At 49.9% G+C, this 24,257-nt stretch overlaps 1 protein-coding gene across 1 annotated transcript in view; it reads right to left on the bottom strand.

Moving 5' to 3' along the window:
- The window catches only part of Nos2 (nitric oxide synthase 2), a 35,344-nt gene extending 21,167 nt beyond the window's left edge, over nt 1-14,177 (bottom strand). The window contains exons 1-8 of the mRNA XM_029546001.1: nt 14,106-14,177; nt 10,727-10,796; nt 9,485-9,607; nt 7,704-7,852; nt 3,954-4,116; nt 2,977-3,068; nt 1,758-1,899; nt 1,521-1,660 (exon numbers count right to left, since the gene is read on the bottom strand). Of these exons, the coding sequence (XP_029401861.1) occupies nt 1,521-1,660; nt 1,758-1,899; nt 2,977-3,068; nt 3,954-4,116; nt 7,704-7,813 (647 nt within the window). The 5' untranslated portion in view covers nt 7,814-7,852; nt 9,485-9,607; nt 10,727-10,796; nt 14,106-14,177. The remainder of the gene's footprint in view (nt 1-1,520; nt 1,661-1,757; nt 1,900-2,976; nt 3,069-3,953; nt 4,117-7,703; nt 7,853-9,484; nt 9,608-10,726; nt 10,797-14,105) is intronic.
- Nucleotides 14,178-24,257: the final 10,080 nt, after the last annotated feature.

Here is a 24,257-nt window from a genome sequence, read left to right as displayed (position 1 = left end):
CTCTCTCACACACACACACACACACACACACACACACACACACACACCACACACCCCAGGAGAGATAACAGGGAACACCTAGGGTCATTCATTATAGAAGACATCTCTTTACTCAGTCATTCATGCTAATGGGTCAGGTGTATACCAGACTAAATGCTGAGACTCCAACATAATGTAGCAGCAAAGGCCTCTGGCACGCAGTCAGCTGGGGTTCAAGCACTGACCAGGGTCCTTTTAGCCTCTCGGAGTCTCGGTATCCCCATCGTAGACACAGAGCCAATAACAACAAACTCATGGGATTATTACAAACATAGTATCATTCACTGGATAGTTAGACATTCTATAAACATCTATAATTAAGCACCTACTATGTGCCCTGCATTTTATAGGTAAAAAGTAAGATTCTATTCCCAAAGTTGCAGCCCAGCATTTAGACTATAGACAGTAGACTATAGACTATGAGAGGTAAATAAATAATACACCGGTGAGAAAATGAGAAACGAAATGTGGTGTGGGGTTGAAGATAGGTGATCAGGAAAGACTTCTCAGAGGTGCAGTGATGTCATAGGAAATACCTTCTGATGGGAAAACTGGAGCCTTGCAAAATTCAGAGGAAAGGGCATATCAGGCAGAGGAGGTAGAACAGAGGTCCTGAGGCAGGACTGAGTTCAGTATGTTCAAAGGACAAGAGCTGCCAGTACCTGCTAGCTGGTAAATCTCCACATTTGGAGGCATTTTGCAGAGGTTCCACCGGCTGCACTCTTAAAGTCCTTGTGGGCCTACACTTCCTCTATCTGGGAGGGTTGTCCCTTTTCCTAGGAAAGCTGGGAGGAGGCCATTGAGATGGCTCAGCAGGTAAGGGCACTAGCTACCATGTCTGATAAGCTGAGTTCAGTCTCTAGGACCCATATGGTAGGAGCAAATCGGCTGATTCCTGCAATTGACCTCTGACCACACACGCACACACACACACACACACAAAACCACATGCACACATAACCACACACCATACACATACATAACCCCCCCATATCACACATACATAACCCCACACATATATCACACACAAAAACATACAAGCTCACCACACTTACAAACATAAACATACACCACATATACCACACACACCATGCACACAAACAACACACACAATCATAAACATACCACATACACCTCACATATCATACACACACACACACCTATGCACACACATATATTCACATGCACGCCTGTGCACACACACTAAATAAATGAAAGAAAAAAATTTTAAGAAGTTGTTGGGAGGTGAGCAAAAAGCCTGGTTTTCTGCTTAGACAGAAGCTCAGGGGGTCTCCTTAAGCCACTCTCCCAGGACCCTGTTTGCTAGGCTGTTGTTCCCTTGGTAACCATCAGCAGCTCCACACAAGGCTGAGGCTGGAGAGGAAAGACCGGAGCTGCTGCAGAGGGTAAAGAGGCCTTGTAGCGTCCTCTGGGCACTGCCCGAGGCTGGGCTTGCATGCACATAACCCTGGGTGACTTACTTGGGATGCTCCATGGTCACCTCCAACACAAGATCAGGAGGGATTTCAAAGACCTCTGGATCTTGACCGTCAGCCTGCAGGACCAGAGGCAGCACATCGAAGCGGCCATAGCGGGGCTTCCAGCCCAGGTCGATGCACAACTGAGGGAGAGAGGAGCCCAGTAAGTCTGCAGGCACAGGCCCCGCATTTGCTCAGGGTCCCCTGCCCACAGGGACCTAGGAGAGGCTGGACCAGTACCTGGGTGAACTCCAAGGTGGCAGCATCCCCTCTGACGGTGCCATCGGGCATCTGGTAGCCGGCGTACCGGATGAGCTGTGAATTCCAGAGCCTGAAGTCATGTTTGCCGTCACTCCGCTGGGGGAACACAGTGATGGCCGACCTTCCCCAGAACAGGGGCAGAGCAGTTTATCAACTGTCCCAGGTTGGGGTGAGTGGGGCAGGGGTTCCCAGCCAACCTCCCTCCACTCTTCCCTGCACCCCAATCACCCTGAAACCACCCGCCTCCTCCTTCTGCCAGCTTCTCCCTAACCATCAAGACCAACAAGGGGCCCACCACTCTGGGAAGCCTCATGTCCCTTACACACACACACACACACACACACACACACACACACACACACACACACGTGTGCATGTGGCTTTCACTGCTGGATCCTTTTTCTCTCACCCTTGGTGGCTGTGCACAATAGGTTTGCAGCTGGATCGGAGCTGCATTCTAGGGTCTCAGTCACCTCTGTATCCCCACCCTGTCACCTCCTTTTCCCTGGCCCCAGCCTAGTCTTATGCTGAATCCCCATTAGGTGCACACCAAGTGTTTTTTGCATGGCAGTGAATGACAGACTGAGCACTATATAGACTAGGCTAGCCTTGAACTTACAGAGATCCACCCGCCTCTGCCTTCTGAGTAGATTCTTTTTAAAAACAAGACAAGGTCTGTCAATGTGACCCAGACTGGCCTGGAACTCATGGCAATCCTCCTGCCTCAGCCTTCCACTGCTGAAATTGCTGTTATGTACCACCATGCCCAACTAAGAAAATGGTTTTCTTTGTTTTGGTTTTATTTTGTTTTTAAGGCAGGAACACATGGAGCCCAGGCTAGCCTTGAACGTGCTATGTAGCCAGGGATGGTTTTGAACCCTTGATCCTTCTGCTTCCACCTTTCCAAGTGTTTGGATAACAGGCATGTGTCACCATGGCCTGCTCATAGTAACTTCCTAAGGATGTAACAGCCCTGTGGTTCTAACTTAGAAAGGGGTGGGGGAAGAGCTGGGCGATAACAGAGGCTAATGAGGAGGAGGCTGCCCTGACCATTTCGTGTCCCGGAAAAGCTAAGTCTTGGACTCTTTTCTCTCTCCTTAGTTTCTCCTGGAGCCAGAGGCCCCTCGCCCGTGCTCTCCAGCCTCTTCTGCCTGAAAGCTGTCAGTTGGGCCCAGCACAGCTGGGAAAGGTGCCTCACCTGATGTTGCCGTTGTTGGTGGCATAAAGTATGTGTCTACAGATGTGCTGGAACATTTCCTGTGCTGTGCTACAGTTCCGAGCATCAAAGACCTGCACAGGGGGCACCATGGAAGACTGTGAGACAGAGGCTTGGGGGCTGACTGAAAGTCCTTGGGGACAGAGGGCATTTTTCTCACAGGGTCACACCCTCCTCTCTGCATCCCCCCCCACCCCCGTGCCTGTCTCTAGGCCGCCCTTCTCCAGAGACAGGGGATCAGAGAATCCCATTCAGAAGACCCCTGTAAAACCAAATTACCAAAAGTGTCTGGCTTTAAAGAACCAAAAGGTGCTGGAGAGATGATTCAGTGGTTAATAGTACCGACTGCTCTTCCAGAGGTCCTGAGTTCAATTCCCAGCAACCATATGGGTGGCTCACAACTATCTGTAAAGGGATCTGATGCCCTCTTCTGGTGTGTCTGAAGAGAGCAATGGGGTACTCATATACATTAAATAAATAAATAAATAAATAAATAAATCCTAAAAAAGAAAAGAACCAAAAGGCAGGGTTCCCACAGCCCCAGCCTGGATCTTCGCCATGGGAGTGTGTACCACCATTGAGGCTCCTGGATTTTCCCACTCAATGGGACCCAAGCCCCAACCCCTGCCCAAATGACCCTTCAAGGAGACAATGGCCCAGGAGGCCAGGATAAATAAAATGCTCTCTAGGGCCAGGAACGCAAACACTGGAGGCAAACATTTGTAGCACCAAGGCCTCAGGAATAAGACATCCAAGGTTGCTGGTTATCCCATGATGGCATGTGGTCCCCTACGTTTTACATAGGGTGGGTCATCTAGAGACCCTGGTGCTAAAATAAGATTCCAGGCTCCTACAAGGGGGTCTGGGATACCCCACCTCAGGGTTTGGCTGTAGCCACTTGCTCTGTCTCAGGGCCTGCCCACCCCTGCTCCTCCTTTTGCTTTGCCCATAAGACTCGCCTGCAGGTTGGACCACTGGATCCTGCCGATGCAGCGAGGGGCATTCCTCCAGGCCATCTTGGTGGCAAAGATGAGCTCATCCAGAGTGAGCTGGTAGGTTCCTGTTGTTTCTATTTCCTTTGTTACAGCTTCCAGCCTGGCCAGATGTTCTTCTATTTTTGCCCTGGGGGACGGGAAATTGTCAGGAAGACCAACAATAGCAGGACCATACATGGGGATTAATTCAATCCCCAGAAAGCAAGAACTGGTTTGGGACACCAGCAGGGCAAATTGTGCCCCTTGGGACGTTGTCCTCTGTAGGGCTGGCTTTGTGACCCACTCTGAGCTTACTGGGGGCCAATTTTTAATACTCTGCCATCTCCATCTTGAGATTCTTCGTCCTGTTGGCAGAAAAACCACACTTGCTTTCCTACACTGGACCCTGCTGGTTGTTGTAGTCATGACAAGGTCTTGTCTAGCCTAGAACTTCCGACCCTCTGGCCTCCCCCTCTCAAATACCTGAGAGTGCAGCTACATGCCACCACAAGTCACTTGGGAGGCATTGCAGTGTTTGCTCGGCAGTCTTAAGACTCTAGAGTGTACAGTCCCAGGCTCAAGAAGAGGAGCATAGTAACAGAGAGGACATAGTTCCAGGTGGTCTCCCTGCCAGCCCCAGGCTCCAAACTGTCTGTACTGGATAGGACCTCCCACCTTCCACCCAAGGGGAGAAGCAAGCCTTGAGGGCTCCTCAAAAGGCAAGGCAGGCCTGGACAAGACCTGAGGTGATTTAAGCATACTTCAAAATAATTCCAAGGGAGAGGAACCTGGTCGCAAAGATTTTGAAACACACACACACACACACACACACACACACACACACACACACACACCACAGCAACCTTGAGATTTCCAACCAGCACCACCAGAGGCTTTCGAAATGGCAACAAACAAAATTATTTAAAGAATGAACTTGGGATTCAGGTCAGCAGGAGGACTTGGAATGAAACAGCCTTTGGGGCAGGCGGAGGGTCTTGGCAACTCCTTTTTGACTACAGAAAGACTTGAAGACAAAACATTCAGCCATGTTTGTCTTTAGTGATCCCTGTGAGGGGGAACTTCTGGGTGAGGTCAGTGTCCTTCGTCGTCAGAGGAAGATTCTAGAAATACCCCCCCCCTTCTGTACCTAAACACGAAAACAGTGGTGTCTGCAGTTCTGGCAACACCGTGTGAAGGAGAAAGAGGAAAACTTGGTGTCATTTACCCAGGAGTGGGCCTGACTTCTTTGGAAGAGTTTTGGCCTCTCCTGTTGTAATCTAAGGAGTGGACAGGACCTGAGCAAAGCCAACCATCCTCTTGCTGTAATGAACAGCGCAGTAACTATGGTAGCAGGAAGGAACGGGAGCCTCTATCTTTCACAGGAGTGTCAGGAGGGAGCCCATTGTTTCTCGGGCCTTCTGGACTCAGAACAGCACGTGGAGCAAACCATAACCAGGCTTTGTCTCTCCACACCCACTTGTAATTTCCATGTGAGTTTGTGTAAGTTAGGTAAACTCAGGCCAGCTTGGGCAACATAGTGAGTACTTGCCTCAAAACAAAAGCAGGGCGCCAAACCAGGCTTAGTCTACCACTGAGCTACATACTCAGCCGTGGCCCCAGCACTTATTTTTTTGAACCTTTTATTTTGGGACAGGTTCTCACTATGTTGCCCAGGTTGGCCTGTATTCACCCTGTCACCCAGGCAGTCCTTGAACTGGCAGACTTCCCAAAATCTGCTCGTTTGCCTCTAGAGAGCGGTGTCGCCCATACCTGGCTCTCAGAGTTAACCCAACAACTTGGAGTTTTTCATGGCTTGGTGCCAAATTTAAAAAAAAAAAAAAAAAGGCCAGATGAAGCCTATCTAGAAAAATCCCAGACCCCCAAACAGCCACTTAACAACAGAGTGGGAAGATCAAGGAAACTGAAGTTCAATGCCACAAAGCCCCAGATACATGCTTATAGGACAGACTGTGGCCCCACAGGCCTCCACCCTTCATAAGACCGCAGACAGCTTTTCCCAAGATGGTTGACTTTGGCCCAGGGGGGACAGTCATCAGTGTCCTGCCAGCTCCCAGGTAAGGCTGGGAAGCGCTGCTTTAGAAGATAGAGACCTCTTGTCAAGCGCCCTCCCGGCTCTGGCATTCCAGGGCTATACAGAGGTGGAACAGGGATTCCCCAAGAACAGAAACTTCTGCTCTGGGTCCCAGATAACCTTCTGTGTCTCACACCCCAGGTGGAACTGCTGTGTGGGGTTGTGCCACAAAATGACACTGCCACACTGTCCCCAGCTGTCAGAGCAGGCATTCGCTGCCTCTGCCAGTCATTCTTACAACTGGACGGGTAAATCAGTCACTCAACAGTGTTCTATAATCAGGCGTCATCCCCTGTACCTACCTCCCCAGCACTCTGAGGAACAATTGTGGGCAGAAGCCAGCCTTCGCTGTTTCATGAGATGCTGTCTCCAAAACAGTGAGGGACCAGAATGATGGCTGAGCAGGTAAAGACATTTGACACCAAGTCTGATGACCTCAGTCAACCCCAGGAATCCGCACTGTGGAAGGAGAAGCCTGACCCCCTCTTGTTGTCTGACCTTCTCGCACTTTCTGTGGCTCAGGTACCCCATTCTCCACCAAGTAAACAGATGTTTAAAAACTTGAATACATATGAGATAACCAAGATCTTGGTTGCACTCATTACAGGCCAGCACTGTTCCTAGCTATTTGTAGCCTCTAATTCATTTAATCTTCCTATAAACTCCTACAAGGTGGGTATTTTACAGTAGATATTTTGAGACAAGAAAACCAAGGCACTTGCCCAGGCTTGAACCCCAGAAGATGGCTGCTTGGACCCCAACTTTTACCCAAGCCACACAGCCACACCATGATTGCAACTGGCAATGAAAAACAATTGCCTTCCACGCTGGACAATACTTGGTGCTTGGAGTGACTGACTAGTGGGCTTAAGAATAAAGGGGTCTCCCCGGGCAGTGGTGGCACACGCCTTTAATCCCAGCACTTGGGAGGCAGAGGCAGGTGGATTTCTGAGTTCGAGGCCAGCCTGGTCTACAGAGTGAGTTTCCAGGACAGCCAGGGCTACACAGAGAAACTCTGTCTTGAAAAAATAAAAACAAAACAAACAAAAAAATCAAAATATAAAACAACAACAACAACAACAAACCCCAAAGAATAAAGGGGTCTGGGCACTGGACTCTCGGAAGCCTTATGGCATAAAATGAGAGCACTCCAGAGATGTAGCAGCCCAGCAAGTCAGGTCTCCCGGACACTAGGCTGATGTAAGTGCTGTCTCTGGGAATCTTGATCACATCTGTAGGAGGAGAAGCCTGACCAGACAGTCTCTAAATGTCCTTCTATTTCAGGATAAAAGGATCCATTCCAAGTCACTGCATTATAGCCCCTAGGCTAGAACACTGTTCTAAATTTGCACACATCTCATGGCTGTCTAGTGAGTCATGCTATAAGATGCCCACTTTACAGATGAGGAGGTTGAGGCCCCATGGATTTCTCCAGGACTCAGCAGTGACCTGGAGGTGCCAGAATCCAAAGCCGGTTACACTCTCCTCCAAACCTTCAGACATTTTGGCAGTGCCTAAGCCTACTTTAGCCCCATCAAGTCTGGAGACGGCAGAGTTCACCGGTCAGAGTGGAACAGTAGGAAACAGGTCAGCCCTGGGGAGTAGGGCAGAGGGGATGTCACCCTGACGGAAGCCAGACTTACTCTTTAAAGGAGCCGTAATACTGGTTGATGAACTCGATGGCTTGAGGCAGGAGCTCCTCCAGAGGGATGGGCTTGTCTCTGGGGCCTCTGGTCAAACTCTTGGGGTTCATGATGGACCCCAAGCAAGATTTGGATTTGCAAGTGAAATCCTGGAAAGAGAAACGGGCTGAGTGGGACTCCTGTTCCCCACTCCGTCCCACCAAGACCCCCAAGCGCCAAACCAGTCACAAACCTGGCCATTCTCTGGCCAATGCTCACAATGACCCTATGCAGGCTCCTTCTCCTTGGGGTCAACCAAGCTTTCTCCAAGCCTAGTTCCCCTCTCCTTTCCTGAGACCAGGTGGGTGTGAACTGGCTTCTCTCTCTCTGTCCCTGTTATCCAGTCAGCTAAAGATACAGTGACAGCCTCTGAGAAAACTCTACTGCTTCCTCCTAGGGGGTATCTCGGCTGCTTTCCCTTCTAAAGAGACCCAGCTCGCTCCTCAGGGAACAGGGCTCCAGCGTCAGCCCAGAGGAGCTGAATGAGAGGATGATTATTCCAAAGTCAGGGGAGGCTTGGAAAGAAATGCCAGAAAGATGGATGTCCACATGTCAACTGTGGCATTTCTCTGTTTTGCTTTGTTTCTGAGGTTTGATGTTGGGTTTTGAGACAAGATCATCTGTGACTCAGGCTGGTCTCAAACTCACTACATAGCAGGTCACTGTGAGCCTCCAGTCCTCCTGCCTCTATCTTCCAAGCTGGCATTAAAGACACAGTTTCTGGGGGGTTCAGGAAATCATCCTGCCTTCAAAGGTTCTTTCCCACGTTATAACCACAGTATGAATGAATTATTCTCTCTCTCTCTCTCTCTCTCTCTCTCTCTCTCTCTCTCTCTCTCTCTCTCTCTTGTTTGTTTTATGGGTTTTTCAACTTTTTTGGTTTTGGTTTTGGTTTTTTAAGACAAGGTTTTTCAGAACCGTGGCTGTCCTGGACTCCTTCATAGACCAGACTGGCCTCGAACTCACAGAGTTTGACTTGCCTCTTCCATTGCCTCCTGAGATTAAAGGTGTATGCCACGCCTGGCTTATTTTATGTTTTGTTGTTATTATTGTTGTTTTAAGACAAGATCTCACAGTGTATTCTGGCTTGTTCCTGAACTCACTATGTAGCCCAGGCTGGTCTAGGATTCATGGACATCTGCACTGCTCAGCCTCATAGCATGAATTCCGAAGTCAGAGTAGGGTGCTTAAAGGTAGAGAGGAACCTGAAAGTCACTGGCTGCTTAAACCACTGTCACCTCACTGTCCTTTTAATTTCGAGACAGGGTTTCTCTGGCTGTCCTGGAACTCACTCTGTAGACCAGGCTGGCCTCAAATTCAGAAATCCGCCTGCCTCTGCCTCCCAAGTGCTGGGATTAAAGGCATATGCCACCACACCCGGCTCAGTCAGTGCTCTTAACCACAGATCCATCAGACAGGAAGCTTCCTCTGCCAGTTTAGTCCAGCTTTGGGCAATTCTAATAGACAATTCTCAGATACTCTTGAAATCTAAGACAATTGTAACTGGTTTCTGCAGCTTTTTGTTTGCCCGCTTAGGTTATCTGCAGTCTAGCCCAGTAGTTAACAGGAATCTTGCCTCTCCTACTTCCTGACATAATTTATGAAGACAGACTTCCCCACATCTTCTGTTTGAGAAGATGGCTGTCTAGTAAAACCAGGAAATATGTGACAGACCCACAAAGGGTCCTTATGATGGCCTAGCTGGGACAAAGGTGGTGTTCCTCAGCCCCCAGACTTCTTACCGATGTGGCCTTGTGGTGAAGCGTGTCATGCAAAATCTCTCCGCTGCCCCAGTTTTTGATCCTCACATACTGTGGACGGGTCGATGGAGTCACGTGCAGCTTGTCCAGGGATTCTGGAACATTCTAAGATGGGTAAACATCCAGAGTTTTCCAAATGTCTGTAACCTCAACAACCATACAAGTGTCCCCTGGGCCTCTGTATTCTGCTTGGGTGAGGGATGGGGCTCTGTGTGAGCACACGAGGCAAGGGGCCAGTCCTCGGTCCTCCACCCTTCCCAGAAGTTGGACCAGTGCCAGCTGAGCACTGCAGGTGGCTGGACCAAGGCCAGGCTTCTGTCCTTACCAAGGCCTGGCCAGTGCTGGCTCATAAGGGGAATTCAAGTCTGATGGGAGGGCCGAAGCTGTGGCTGGGACTGCCAAGGACAGAGCCGGGAAGTGAACAGATACTCCACTGTCTTCCTTCCCCAGGGACACCTTTCCCAGCTCCATCTCTCTGCCACCCCTCTACAGTCCTGATGATGGAAGGGGCTTCAGGAAGATGGGATCCACGGCCAGAAGCAGGGGCTGAGACTAGGGACTCCGCAGCTGAGTCTGAAATCATCCTGGAAAATCATCCCTCCCTGATTCTGAGAATGTTCTTAAACTACCTGTGGTGGTTTGAATATGCTTGGCCCTTAGGGACTGATACTGCTAATAGGTGTGGCCTTGTTGGAGGAAGTGTGTCACTTTGGGTGTGGGCTTTGAGACCCTTCTCCTAGCTGCCTGGAAGAGACAGTCTTTTCCAGTTTGCCTTCAGAATAAGATGTAGAACTCTCAGCTCTGCCTGCACCATGCCTGGCTGGATGCTGCCATGCTCCCACCTTGGTGATAATGGACTGAACCTCTGAACCTGTAAGCCGGCCCCAATTAAATGTCGTCCTTTGCAAGAATTGCCTGGGTCATGGTGTCTCTTGACAGCCACGGAGCCCTAACCAAGGCACTCCCCCGACCCATTCTGTCAACCACCGGGCAAGTTACTTAGGTACCAGCGCACCCTGGGGACCTCTATTGATGAGCATCAAGACTGTCCTACTGTCTGCAACCTCCTTGGCTCCCTCTGTACCCCAGGTCTGGGGTGCTCCACTCATTCCCCAGCCCTTGGCTTCCTGTACCTTCCTGCCCACCCTCCAAAGGGCTGTTCAGCCTGAGTCTACCAAGGAGAAGAATGAAGGGCTTCCCATACTGTGTGACCAAACCACTGACCTGTGCTGTGCCGGTGAGGAGCTGGGGGGAGCCATTTTGGTGACTCTGAGGGTCATCCTGTATTGTTGGGCTGTGAAAGGAAACAGTCATCGTGAGATGGAGTCTGGCCATGGAGGGGATCCCCAGTGGCCCCTGTGAGTCCCGATCTGGCAGACAGGGCACCAAGGGCTAGAGGTGGGGATGACCTGTTCCCGGCTTCCAATCAGGGAGGATGAGGGAGCCAGTCTTAGGGAATCTTGTCCCTACTTCCCTCTTCATCTTTGCTTTGACCACTCAAAGCCAAAATGCTATGAGGGGAGTCAGCCCAAACTACTCAGACAGAGGCACGCACACAAGCTCTGGGGAGATGCCTGCCTCAGAGGGCCAAGTGCAAACGCTCCGACAGGTCAGCCCTCCCAGGCCAGCAGGGTCCATCACTCACCACCTACTTGGCTTAGCAAGCTTTATCTTATGTATTTTCGGTTTTCATTTTGGTGAGTATTGTACGGTTAAGAAGTAGAACTTTCTAGGTAGACCAGACTGACCCTGAACTCACAGAGATCCACCTGCCTATGGCTCCTGAGGGCTGGGATTAAAAGCATACATCACCAGGCCAAGCTCATGTCTTAGTTTAAGCTGGGCATTTTACAAATTGGAATCCCAGCATCTGGCAGGTTGTGACAGAAAGCTTTGTCAGGAGTTCGAGGCCAACCTCAAGTACAGAGAAACGTCAAAGCCAGTTTGGGCTCTAAGAGATCCTACAAAGCATCCCAAACCCCTAACTTAGCTTGTTTACTCTGCACCACACTGGCCTCCATCCACCTGCCAGAGCTTCCTGAGTGCAGAGATTCCAGGTTCAAGCCCCGTGCCTGGCTACTCCAGGTATTTATCTGGTAAAGAGTGAAAGGAACAAAGACAGGTATAGAAGGCACACACTTATGATTCCAACACCTGGAAAGTTGAGGCAGGAGGATCAGGAGTTCAAGGTCATCCTCAGCTAAGTAGGGAATTCAAAGCTAGACTGGGCTATATGCTACCTGTTTTGAAAATAAGATAAAAATTAAATTAAGCCAGGCGTGGTGGCGCACACCTTTAGTCCCAGTGCTTGGGAGGCAGAGGCAGGTGGATTTCTGAGTTCGAGGCCAGCCTGGTCGACAGAGTGAGTTCTAGGACAGCCAGGGCTATACAGAGAAACCCTGTCTCGAAAAACCAAAATTAATTAATTAATTAAAATAATTTCATTTGTATAGAAATTATATATAATAATATATACAAAATAAAACGTTTTATATATATATATATATATATATATATATATATATATATATATAGCTAGCTATGGTGGCATATCCCTTTAATTTCAGCACTTAGGAGGCAGAGGCAGGCTAACTCTATGTTTGAGGCTAGCCTGGTCTACAGAGTTCCAGGACAGCCATGGTTATACACCCATACAGTCAGACAAAACATCCATACACATAAAATAAATAAATCTAAAACAAAACAAAACAACACCCCCAAACTCCAGTTTTAGCGATGACCCTGCTTTGTGTTTTAGTAATAACCCCATCCCTGGTCCCTCATCCCCCAGTGAGGTTTGATTGTTAGGTGAGTTCAGTGAGAATCTTCTTTACCTTTGCCTGTAACTTGCCCTTGCGCCTGTGGGGTTTGGGTGGACCCCTATCTCTCCCTCTGCTATGAGACTGCAGTGGGTCCTGTGCTCACCTGAGGGACAGTCCTCAGGAAAGTCCTCTTTGTGGTATGTTAGCCGGTATCACTAAAGAGGGATACGCTGACTGGTGTCTGAAACCCCAGCATTCAGAAGGTGAGGCAGGAGAATTGCTTAGCCTGGGCTATCTCAGGTGAGGGGCTATCTCAAACAACAAAGCAAAACAACCCCACCACCCCACCACCACCACCACCACCACCAAAGCAAACCAACAAAATCATTGAACAATTTTCTCCTTCTTGCTTGTGACAGGGTTTCATGACCTTCCGCTGCCTTTGAACTCACTATTTAGCTGACAATGTCCTTGAACTCTTGATGTTACCTCCTGAATGCTGGGATTACAGGCATGTGGCACCACACCCATCTGAATAATATTTTCTTTAACATATTCCTCTGATCTGGACTGGTATGCCTCACCAGAAGGAGGAAAAAACAAACAAACCAAACCAAACAAACCAGAAGCCAAGTTTTCTTTCTCAGGTTCCTCCTTCTGGTGAGGATCCCAAACCTGCCCTAAACGTCAAAATGTGTTAAGTGCTATTTGCGGTCTCACTGCTGACATGAGCCACAGTTACGCTGGCCTCGGGGTCCACAGCCTGAGGTTGTGCCTAATGTCTCAGCCTGGATAGCTGTGACGCTGTGATGACAGCCTTGGTGCACGCATGCAATGTGTGCTTGTGTGTGAATGAATGCAGGCTCCAGCAGGCCTGAAAGCAACTGGGGGAAATGCCAGCAAAGATTCACAGTGATTAGCACGATGTGATAAGCCACTGGCAACTTAAACCTCTTTCTTTTTAGCTTTTAAGTGTCTTGATGTTTTTGTTATAATTGGAATCTTTATCATTTTTTTTTCAAGTACTGCTATGATCCAGATTAAGGGGGGAAACCCACAACGATAAATAGAGCTTTGCCCCAGCTATTATGTCCTGCTAGCAGATTTCTTCTGCCACCTGTTAAAGGGGATCTAGGCACCAGCTATCATCAGGTGAACACTTTAAGGCTCGGGACCTGTGGCTCCAAATTCCTGCAGTTCTAAACCCACAGTCTTGCTGAGACCTGACCAGCGGAGCATTGCAGGGATGAAGGACCTTTATGGACTTTCTGACAAAGGGAACTGTGGCGGCTTGCTCAGGTCCATAGAACCATCTGCTTTCACGGTGTCCCAGAACTAGGTACTGAGGGGTGTGTGCAGAATCCACAGTAGGGGCTTACTTAGGGTCTTGAGTCCTAGGATCGAACTGCTATCAGCCAGCCCACCTCTCTTGTGAAAGGGAGAATGTCTTATCGTAAAAGATCATCTTTGTCTTCTTAACCTTGTTGGTTTAGAGCACATTTAGGAGGGAGAGCAGCAAGGGGGGAGAGGGGGAGTGCTCAGTGGAAGAGCACTTGCTTAAATGAAGTTCAGTTCCCAGTACCCGCCCCCCCCCCCAAACAAAAAACAACTGTAAGCGGTGGCACACGCCTGTAATCTCAGCATTTGAGAAGCTGAGGCAGGAGGATTTCCAGGTTTGATGCCAACTAATCGATACAGCCAGAACCTGTCCAAAGCAGGGCAGCACAAAAGTTCCTTGGTTCAGAAACCCTTACAGGGCCGCCCGCGTGGGTGCTCTGACCCGCCTCTCTCGCGTCCCAGCGGGGCCACCCGGGCCCCTCCCCAGGTCCCGCGCTCTATACCTGGCTGGGCCCACACGACTGGCGACCTTCGGACCGAAGATCCTGCGCAGGAAGCGACAGAGCCGCGGCCGGGCGGCGTCGCAAGCGCTGCTCAGCCCCTCGCGCATAGCTGGGCCAGCGCTCCTTGCTGGCGCTGTCCTTTTATCGCCGCGAAACCCCTCAGCGCCCGCCCCCGTAGCGCCCGCCCTCCTGCTGCGAGCAGGACGCGGCTCCTAGTGGCCCAGGACGAGGAGGACCGCGCGAGTACCTCGTTTGTGTATTCCTCTCTCAGGGACAATAAGGATCGCGACCCAGACTCCCCGCTGCACCGGGTTACGTCCTCACCCCCTAACGAAATCCAACTAAGAAGGCAATTCTTTACTACCCGCTTTATGGCGGCAGAAGCTGGGGGACCAGAGAAATGAGGGTCCTGCTCAAGGCCACACAACAGCCCTAGGGTCACCTCTACCTTTGCTTCACTAGAGCGCCCCCAGGAAATGTTTTGTCCTTTCTCCCTGTTGCAGGTGAAGTAGGGCTACAGCCCTCAGGGACCCTTCTGGCTAATATTTCAGCAAATGAATCCCCAAGCGAGTGTTTTTTTTTTTTTTTTTTTTTTTTTTTTTTTTTTGCATCCTGAAACCCTTTGCTCTCAACTCCCTGTGGGTCACATAGACGGTCCCACATTTACACTTTGTCTCTAAAACACATGCAAGGACACACCCTGCACACTTCTGAATCTCTTGTCTACACAAAGTTGAAAGCCACCAGGAACAGGCTCTTGGTCGGCATAGATTTGAAAATTATGTCTTAAAATAAAAATAAAGAGCGGGCTCCCGCTGCTTTCAGACTAAAATCCCCTTTTGTACGTGGCTTCCTCTTCCAGGAACATCCTCTTGCCACCTTTCCTGGGCAGTCCCATCTCAGCTGGGCCCCCTTCTCTAAGAAAGCTATCTGCAGCGTCATTAGGCCCTCCTGACCCCACAGCCAGGCCATGCCCTTAGGAGGAGACTCAGCAACACATAAACCTCTCTAACATCTTGCCTTGCCCAGACTGTCCCCAAGTAGGGAGGAAACTGTTGCTCTCCGTGCACAACCCCTCCCCCACCCCACCCGTTTCCTCCCTGACTGTAGCCACTGGATCTGTCTTTCTCTTTCTCAGCCTGGCGTTTACTAAGTCCTCAGAGAAAGGAGTTAGGCTCAAATCTCAGCTCCTCCACTTTCTAGAAACTGACCTGGTGAGACAAGATAAAAGCAGTTCCTGCCTGGTTTCTGACATAGTATTAAGGACACTATAAATATGTGTGGCCGTATATGCAGTTAATAAATGGTTGAGTCAATCCATTGATTAAGCAGAAGGGCTCTGTTGACATGTGAACTGGCAGTATAGTGCCAGGTGAGAAAGCCTCACGTGTCCTTGTCCTTGGGATGCATCTCATTGGGGACCTGCAGTGTGGCTACCAGGATGGTGGCCGTAAGCCAGACTTTCTAGTTTGAATGCCCGCTTCACCACTGCCATCTTCAGATGACTCAAGCACGGTGGGCTTTTGTCTCCTCTTTCCTAAAGTGGGAGGACAGTGCAGTCCCCTTCTGGATTGTCAGAGGCTGTGCCCTCCTTCTGTCTCAGTGTGATGACAGGTAACGGGCAGCTACCCAAGATTTTGGGGCAGGGGCATGACTTGTATGAAGTCAAGTTGGAGGGAAAGAGGTGTGGGGCACCTGGATTCTGAGGGGACAGAAGGTAGGGGTTGTAGGGACGGGTAAAGAGAAAAAGCGGGATGACGTCATCGTATTTTGAGACTGAAGTGCTAGAGGGCACCTGAGCCCCAGGATTGCTGACAGCTGTGGTCCAGTCCCTTCCTGCTCACTCTGCCTGTCACTCCTGAGCCATCTGTCTCCTCTACTCCTAACATAATGACTATTTTCCTGCAAGTGAGGAAGCAGAGGTTTGGAGGCTAAGGGATGTCACCAACGCCACAGGATTATTAAGTGACAAAGCTACTACTCCCTTCTGGCTAAACTCCCTTTCTAAACCTGGCAACACCAGGACAGGGAAATTTAGAGATTCCCTGCTCACTGCCTCCAGGGGGCGCTGTCCACTGTAGTCCCACAAATGTCTGAGCCAGGTACAGACTGAGACTTGGACGTGATTCTGTGCAGTCACATTGCAGAGAAAGCCAGCTCATCGTCTTTCTATGTTAGTTAGCCTCAAGTCCCTGGCTATGGCTGTAGTTTCCTAGAATCCTCTAGAATTCTCCTAGTCCATCCTTATAAATTGTTGGAGGACTAGTTCAATCTAAGATGCCTCTGGCCAACCTCAGATTTCATCTCTGACACTAGCAGTCATGTAACCCAGACTTTGCCCTCCCAGAGAGCCTCACTTACAGAAGGAGATCATAACCAAGGGCCCCAGGAAGGTTAAGTTCAAAGAGTGTAGGTGTGTGCACGGTGTAGTCCTGGTGACAAAGAAGCCTCTTAAATGGTGACAAGCCCTTCTGTGACTATCAGGTAAATCACACTTGCAGACCTGAGACTCAGACAGGTGCACTTGCCCAAAGTCACACAGCCACTGAAAATAGCACAGGGCCACCTTGACACCCTTCAGTTGCCTAATAGTCAAAATATCTAACTGATGAGGCACGTGCCCTGGCCAATCAGGACGTCACCCCCTGAGCTGACCATTAGGCTCTCCAGTCTCTCATATTCCCCTCCCCCCTTCTTCCTCCAGAGAGTCCAGACTCTCTCAGGAGCAGCTTGGGGACCCTGGCCCTTCCTTGTCCACACCAAGGAAACTGCATCAGACTCCAGTAGAGGATTACAAGCAAGGCCTTGGAGACCAGACTCTCTTAGGTGGCCCAGAATGGAGAGAGGCAGCAGGGGCCTGGAAGCCCTGAGGAGAAAGCTGGAAGTGGGAGAGAGGTTGCTTACCTGAGAACAGCACCTGGGGTTTTCTTCACGTTGTTGTTGATGTCCGTTTCCTCTTTCAGGTCACCTTGGTAGGATTTGACTTTGAAGAGAAACTTCCAGGGGCAAGCCATGTCTGTGACTTTGCACTTCTGCTCCAAATCCAGTGTTCTCTGTGGGGCTGAGGAAGGGGAGGGAGGCTGTGAGGTGAGGTTAAAGAAGAGCCTAACAGAACAGAGCCTTCTCACAGGCACTAGTGTCCCAGAGAATGGAGACGTAGCCCAGCTAAGGCCCAGCGAAGGCTAGCACGGACGTTAGCCCCCTCTCCATGCTTACACTCTGGGGTTTTATTTGGGGTTGAAATCTTCTTGCGGGGCAGACTCCTGTTCTGCAAAGACACATAACAAACCAAAGGGATAACTTGGGATGCCACATCGCCACCTACCAAGGACGGCAAACATCCATAAGCCTCCTTAGGACAATTCAGTTTCTCTTGGTAGGAGTTACTCCATGGCCTCCAGCAAGGCAGGAAAGAGCTGGGGTCACTAATACAGGAGTGTGTGCACCTGCCTGATCCTTCCTGCCACCTGCTGACCAGAGAGAGGAGCAAGCAGTTGTCATTAGTACCCTTCCCTCTGGACCTGCACTTGGGGCTGGTACTCGAGTCCTGGCCACCTTTCCTTTGATTTGGGAGTCATCATGCATCCCGAGCCAAGGACACCAGGTCACGTGTTCCTCCTTTGTTACTTAAGGAGCAGTCAATGATTTGTATAAAAGAGCATTAAACTCTCCAGAGTTGAGGTTATATCCTTCCAGAAAAAGACAAGAAATAGAAAGCGAAACTGCCCTGAGAGTATCTGGCTTCTCCTTGGCCAATGCCCTCCCTGAGGAAAGATATACTTGGAAGATACAAGGCAGGGGGGGGGGGGAGGACCAGAACCCACCTAAGGGGGACAGTGAACCTCAGTGTCCCCATGACCTTGATCCTACCCTGGGTTTTTCTAGTTACTCATCTAAATCAAGTTAGTTAAGTGAAACTCATTTCTTCACTCCTAAAGTGGGATTAATAATAACCATCTTATCAGGTCTGGGTGGGGAAGAGAGCACATCTCAGAAAGATGAGCAAAGTAGGCTATGTGCGTTAACACCCCACCCCCATTCTGAACCTTCTAGAAAGTTCATCCTTTGTAGTGTAATCACCACAGTAAACATTTGCAGAGAAGAAATCTGACCACACGCCCTGTTCCACTGGCAGACCCTCCTGTGAGTATGCTTCCTACACCCTCCATATCCGCTTCAGTCCATCCACACACACAAAAAAAAAAAAGGTGGGGGGAGAAGAGAAAGACTGGTGTTCTGGGCTTTCCCAAAGAGGAAGACACTCCTGAGAGCAGCTGTCCCCAACACAAGACTCACCTTGCAGTTGACTGGGCTACTCCTCCGTGGAGCGAGCGAGACCCAAGTCTGAGGAACCTCAGCAGTGTCTCTAACAGCTCAGTCCCTTCACCAAGGTGGCTGAGAAGTTTCAAACCAGGGACACTGTGTCCTGTGGGGCCAGAGTCTCAGTCTTCAACTCCCGGTAAAGCTGTGGCCCTGGCAGCAGCCATCAGGTATTTATACCCCCTCGGGGCTCTGCAGAGCTATTTTGCATAAAGTCACTGCTTCCAAAGGGAGAGTCCCCAGTTGGGTGTGCAAGTTAGCTCATTCGTGATGGACACTCCTAGTCTGTGTGCATGATTACATCACTCTGTGGTGTATCCTCATGCAAGGCCACCTCTTCCTGGTCCCCGGTCCAAGACAGTGGCCCCTTGGCAGCACGTAGTCAAAACTGGGACTCACGAGGGAGGAAGGCTGGCTTTTCTTTGCTAAACCACATACCCGGGCTTGCAGCTGCTGAGGGATTTTGTTCTGGGCACGGAGCTCTCTGGTTTTCTCAGTGAGGTCAGATGGTTGCCAATATTCCAATACGCCCAGGAATGCATCAGGAGGTTTTCTAGAAAGGATGGAAGGCAAGTTGTGGGCACAGAGGGGTCCCTGCGACACCGTCTGACTGGCATTTCCCCACTAGTACTAAGTCAACTTGGGCGGAATAGTGGATGGGCTGGGCTGAGTGGAGCCTTTTTATTTTTTTCTCAGTGGCGTTATCTGTGTATGTGTGTGTATGTGTGTATGCTTTTTTTTTTTTAGATTTATTTATTTATTATATGTAAGTACACTGTAGCTGTCTTCAGACACTCCAGAAAAGGGCATCAGATCTTGTTACGGATGGTTATGAGCCACCATGTGGATGCTGGAATTTGAACTCCGGACCTTCGGAAGAGCAGTCGGGTGCTCTTACCCACTGAGCCATCTCACCAGCCCCCATGTGTATGCTTCTTATATACAGAATTATAATGTCCTACCAGGGTGTGGTGGCATAAGCCTTTAATCCCAGGATTCAGGAGACAGAGAAAGGCAGATTCCTGAGTTTGGGCTAGCCTGGTCTACAGAGTAAGTTCTAGGATAAGCCAGGGCTACACTGAAAAACAAACAAAAACGAATAAATTATAATTTCCTACAGTGCTTCCAATAAATCATTTACACATGGCACGAAATTTTCCATTATGAAAGTGAAATATTGACCGTGTTAGGGGAAAAGGAACAAACAGAGAGAGGGAAAATCCCCTTGGCACATCCTGCCAGGGTCCACTCATCTTCCCATGATCCCCAAAGTCAGCTCAGCCTCGTGTTTTGCCCTTGTCTAAGGTACACAAACTAAGTCAACCAAAAAATGTGTGGCCTCAATAGTTGAGAGAACAAATAAATTGTTGATTGAATAAATGAATTACAAATCAAGTAGTTGGGCTGGGGAGATGGCTCAGTTGGTAAGGTGCTTGCCTGGCATGCACAAGGACTTAAGTTCAAACGCTAGGCATGGGTTGGTGAGATATCTTACCAGGTTAAGGAATTTACACACACACACACACACACACACACACACACACACACACACACACACAAACACACACACACACACACACACACAATTGATCAATGATAAAATGCTGGGTGTGGTGACACACACTTGCAATAAGTTCTGGGGAGGTAAAGACAGGAATATGCCTAGGGGTTGCTGGCTGGCCAGTATAGTCTACTAGGCAGGTTCCAGGCTGGTGAGTACTGGTGGGTAACTGGAAAACAAGAGCTGATATACCTGCACACTCATGTGCACACATGCACACACACACTTGCATACACACACAGCTTATGGATTTCAGCATATCAAAGTCAACCTCCTTTCAGGCTTCAGCCAGGTGACCCCCCCAACCTAATACTTGGGAAAGACTGATCCTCTAATGGGGAGTGCAAAGTCTAGAATAAAGAAGGGATGATTAAAGTTCAGAGTGATGGGGAAGGCCTAGCTCTGAAGGAGCTTGGTCCACATTGCTCAGGGGTTGGATGCATACAGGAGCAACTACACTAGGGTGAGGTTTAAAAGTTTGCCACAATGGAACCCTTAGCCCCTGTTTATGCTTCCAAATATTACAGCTATGCCTGAAACCAATTATTTGAATCAACCCCCAAACTCTATGAAATTGATACTATAACTTTCCATCTATAGAAACTTCCAGAGTCTCATCTATTTTGCATTGGAATGCTTAGCTGAATTCTGTTACTTACTATATCCAAAAATCTGCTATTGTGACAGAAGAGATTTAGGGTCATGAGCAGTGAGGTTCCTGGATGTGTACGGCAGATCCTTGCCTCAACACTGTGCCCTGCTGCCTGCCCTCTTAGACTGACACACATTTCTGGGGTGGGAGGCATCTTTCTGGCCTTGTCCCGTGCTGTTAGTGTTCCTCCACAAGAAACCCAGGCTTGTGTGGCACCCACCACCCAAAGCACAGTGCTTAGGGCTGCCTTCCTGTGGCGACTAGCCCGTGGCCTCGGACTCTTTACTCTCTGGAGGCATGAGACCCATGGGCCTGGAGATTAGGTGAGTCTGTGTTGTCATCTGAATGACTGGTGCCAACTAAGGCTCTGACGTGCTGGCTCAGGGTAAGGGCTCGGTGGCTGTTTCTCCTTTTCACCACTCTTCTTTTGCATTCTGGTCTGGACAGGTACCAGCCTGGACATGCCAGCTACTGTGCCCCTTCCGGTGCTTTTCCATCCCATCACCCAGCAACTGTGTTGATTGGTGCAGGGCACAGAACTTCGGTCTGTGATAACTGCGTCCCCTGAGCACCAGACGTCGAGGACGTGACTAGATGAGCCTGAGAGTCCTGGATTCTAGCGACAGCTCCACCTCAGATCCACTGTGTAGGCTCAGAGAAGCCACCCCTCCTCTCTACAGTGGACTATTCCTGTGACAAAGAGTGACAGCAACCACTCACCTGACACGTCAATGACCACTGGTCTACCCTTTCCTTCTTTGTGCGTGGTGCCTGGGAATTGAACTCAGGGCCTTCCTCATGCTAGGTGGGCACTCTATCGCTGAGAGACATCCCTGGATCGTGTTTGTACGTTCTGTTTTTCAGTCCCCTCTCTGCCCAGGTAGGGCTTGAACTTCCCGTCCTCTTGCCCAGCCTCCTAAATAACTCACTTACAGGCCAGTGTAGTCACCAGAGTGCCAAGGGTGACTCTGGGGCTTTTGACTTCCTGCCCCACCTCCTGAGGGCTGTGCATGGCCATACTCAGCTGGTGTGGAGCCTCGGATTGAACCCAGGTCTTCGTCCACTCCAGGCAAACACTCCCCCTACTGAGCCTCCTCAGCCCCTCCTCCCAAATACTTTAAATCATTTCCAGATGGTTTTTCATACCAAGTTCTGGGCAAATGCCACGTGTCACATCGCTATACCATGTTATTTAGTTATTATTGTCTCTACATGTTCACTAGAGATATATTTTTTTTTTCTGGTTTTGGTCAACAGTTGGTAGATTCTGGGGATGGGAAGCCCACGGAGGTAAAGGACACACTGTGTTCAGGGTGTTGGATGGACATCCCCAGGATTCCACTGTTGAACAGGAGAAGGAAGAAGAGAGTAAAAAAGAGCAATGAGGACCATGGTGACACGGAGAGGTTGAGAGACTCACTACAGTCACACAGCATCCAGCTTGCGAGGCAGAAGGCAACATGCACTTCTGCGACACCCCGGCATGCCTCTATCAGCAGGTCCAGGGCTGATGGAGATGATCACAGCTTCCCCTGTCCCAGTTGCTCACAGCTTCTGGGCCTTAAAAGCACCTTCCCTTGGGCTGTTCACCCAGCAGCATTCCTGGGCCTCTCTGATGATGGATGTGGCAGGTGAGCTCTGCGGGGGCTGAATCAAAGTGCACTTGAAGGGCAGGTGGAGAAAGGGGGCCCCTTGGGGGTGGCAGTGGGAGCCCCACGGTAGACATCCAGGGAGAAAGGCCCTCCTCCCCCACCACCTAGGCATGCCACCAATAGTACCCAAACTGTGGATTCCCTCTGCCCCTCCATCCTAGGATAGGTGTCTATCAATAAATTACACCTGTCTCTGACAGGATCTGGGGGTGACACGTGCTAGCTGGCCCTCCTGTGATCAGCCGCTTCAAAAACCTTTCCGAAAAAATAGCAGTGACCAGAGGGCTGGTGAGACAACTCAACAGTTAAGAGCATGCATTTGCTCTTCTAGAGGACCTAAGTTCGAATCTCAGCACTCGTGTGAGATGGCGCATAGCCTCCTGTAACCCCAGCTCCAGGAGATCTGTCACCCCTAGCTTCCTTGAATTCCTGCACTCATGCACATACTATCCCCACACATAAATATAATTTAAAACCAAAACAAAACAGGGGCCAAGCAGCTAAAGCTTGCTGAGCAGGGCCTTAAAGGTTCCTGCCTTTTAACCCATGTGACATCTTTCAGAGGGCTAGTGTGACTCATTTCGTATAATACTGAAAACTGGAGAAGTTAGGTAAGGTCCCTGTTCATAGCTAGTGTCTTCTCTTTCCTCTCTCCCATCTCTCATGCTTATTCTGAGAGACAGGACAAGACCTGAAGGCAGCTTGGGTTCGAGGCCTGCACCCTGGCACCCCTCAACTGCGTCTCTTGGCATAGCCCCCACAGTTATGCCAATTACGAGCTCCATGCCCTGAGTACTCACCAAGAGAATATAGCCAAGCCTGGCTTTCCACTCACTGATGAACCCTCCTCCCTGTTCCCCGGATTTCATAAACAAAAGTGATACTGAAAAGTGTGCCACTGGCCCAGCGAACTTAGCTGATAGTGGTAGAGTTGAGGCTCGACTCAGATCTGAGGTCTAAGGTCCTTGCTGCACCCCAGAGGACTCCCTGATCGGTGTGCCCCCTTCACTGCAGGAAGGCACACAGCAGAAGAACTCATTCCACGGTGGGACTGAGGGACTGGTGACAGCTGAGTGGCTCTGCTTAACGTCCCCCATTGGTGGCAGCTCTGTGTGACACTGTAGGAAGAGATGCAGGCAGGCAGAGTTCCTATCCAGGTGTGGGTAGGGGGGACAAAGGAGTTGTCACCAAGAGTCTGCCTTGGCAAAGTACTAACCTCACTTTCAATTTGCAGAGGGAGCTGCACCCCCGACAAGTGAGGACTGAGTCCCTGAGGGACGAAGGAGCTGATCCAGGTTTTGAACCTAGGACTATGTGTGTATTTATGGGAAGCCCGTGAAGACCCGCTCAGCATGGTCAGATCCTCGAATCTTCATGGTGATACTGGAAGGCAGGTCAGCCTCATCGTCTATGCAGGCTTTCTGCCCGTGCTACCCAAGCTTCCAGAGGAGGAGCATCTGCCATGATCATCCAGGTTTCCTGTGGCTCTAGCAGTGTTCAGCTTAAACAATACCCAGGATCAACACACTGCTATGACCATGGCATGACAACGGGTCTCAGGACAGTCTCAGGACAACGGGTAAGGCTATGCCATTGTCCTAGCTTGCAGAAGGGAGGACCACTAAGGATCGTGGCTCACAGACCACGGATAAATATGCCACAGCCCCGATGTCAGGGAATTCCCAGATTCCCTCTCTCTGCGAGACACTGCACCCCTGTGGCCCTCGAGCTCAGGCTATGCTACTCAGATGCCCTCCAGAGCAAGGACAACTGACATCTGAAATCCGTTTTAATTTGTTTGTTCAGTAAGTTGGTTTATTGAGACGGGGTCTCGTGTAGCCCAGGCTGGCCTGCAACTCATTATGTACCAAGGATGATCTTGAACAATCCCAGCACTTGGGAGATAGATGCAGAAAGATTGCTGTGAGTTCAAGGCCAACCTAAACTACATGGCAAGACCCTATCTT

The sequence above is a fragment of the Mus pahari genome, chromosome 14, assembly GCF_900095145.1.
Source record: "Mus pahari chromosome 14, PAHARI_EIJ_v1.1, whole genome shotgun sequence".
Lineage (NCBI taxonomy): Eukaryota > Metazoa > Chordata > Mammalia > Rodentia > Muridae > Mus > Mus pahari.
Note: the sequence above shows the minus strand (reverse complement) of the source record. Positions and strands in the feature narration are given on the sequence as shown.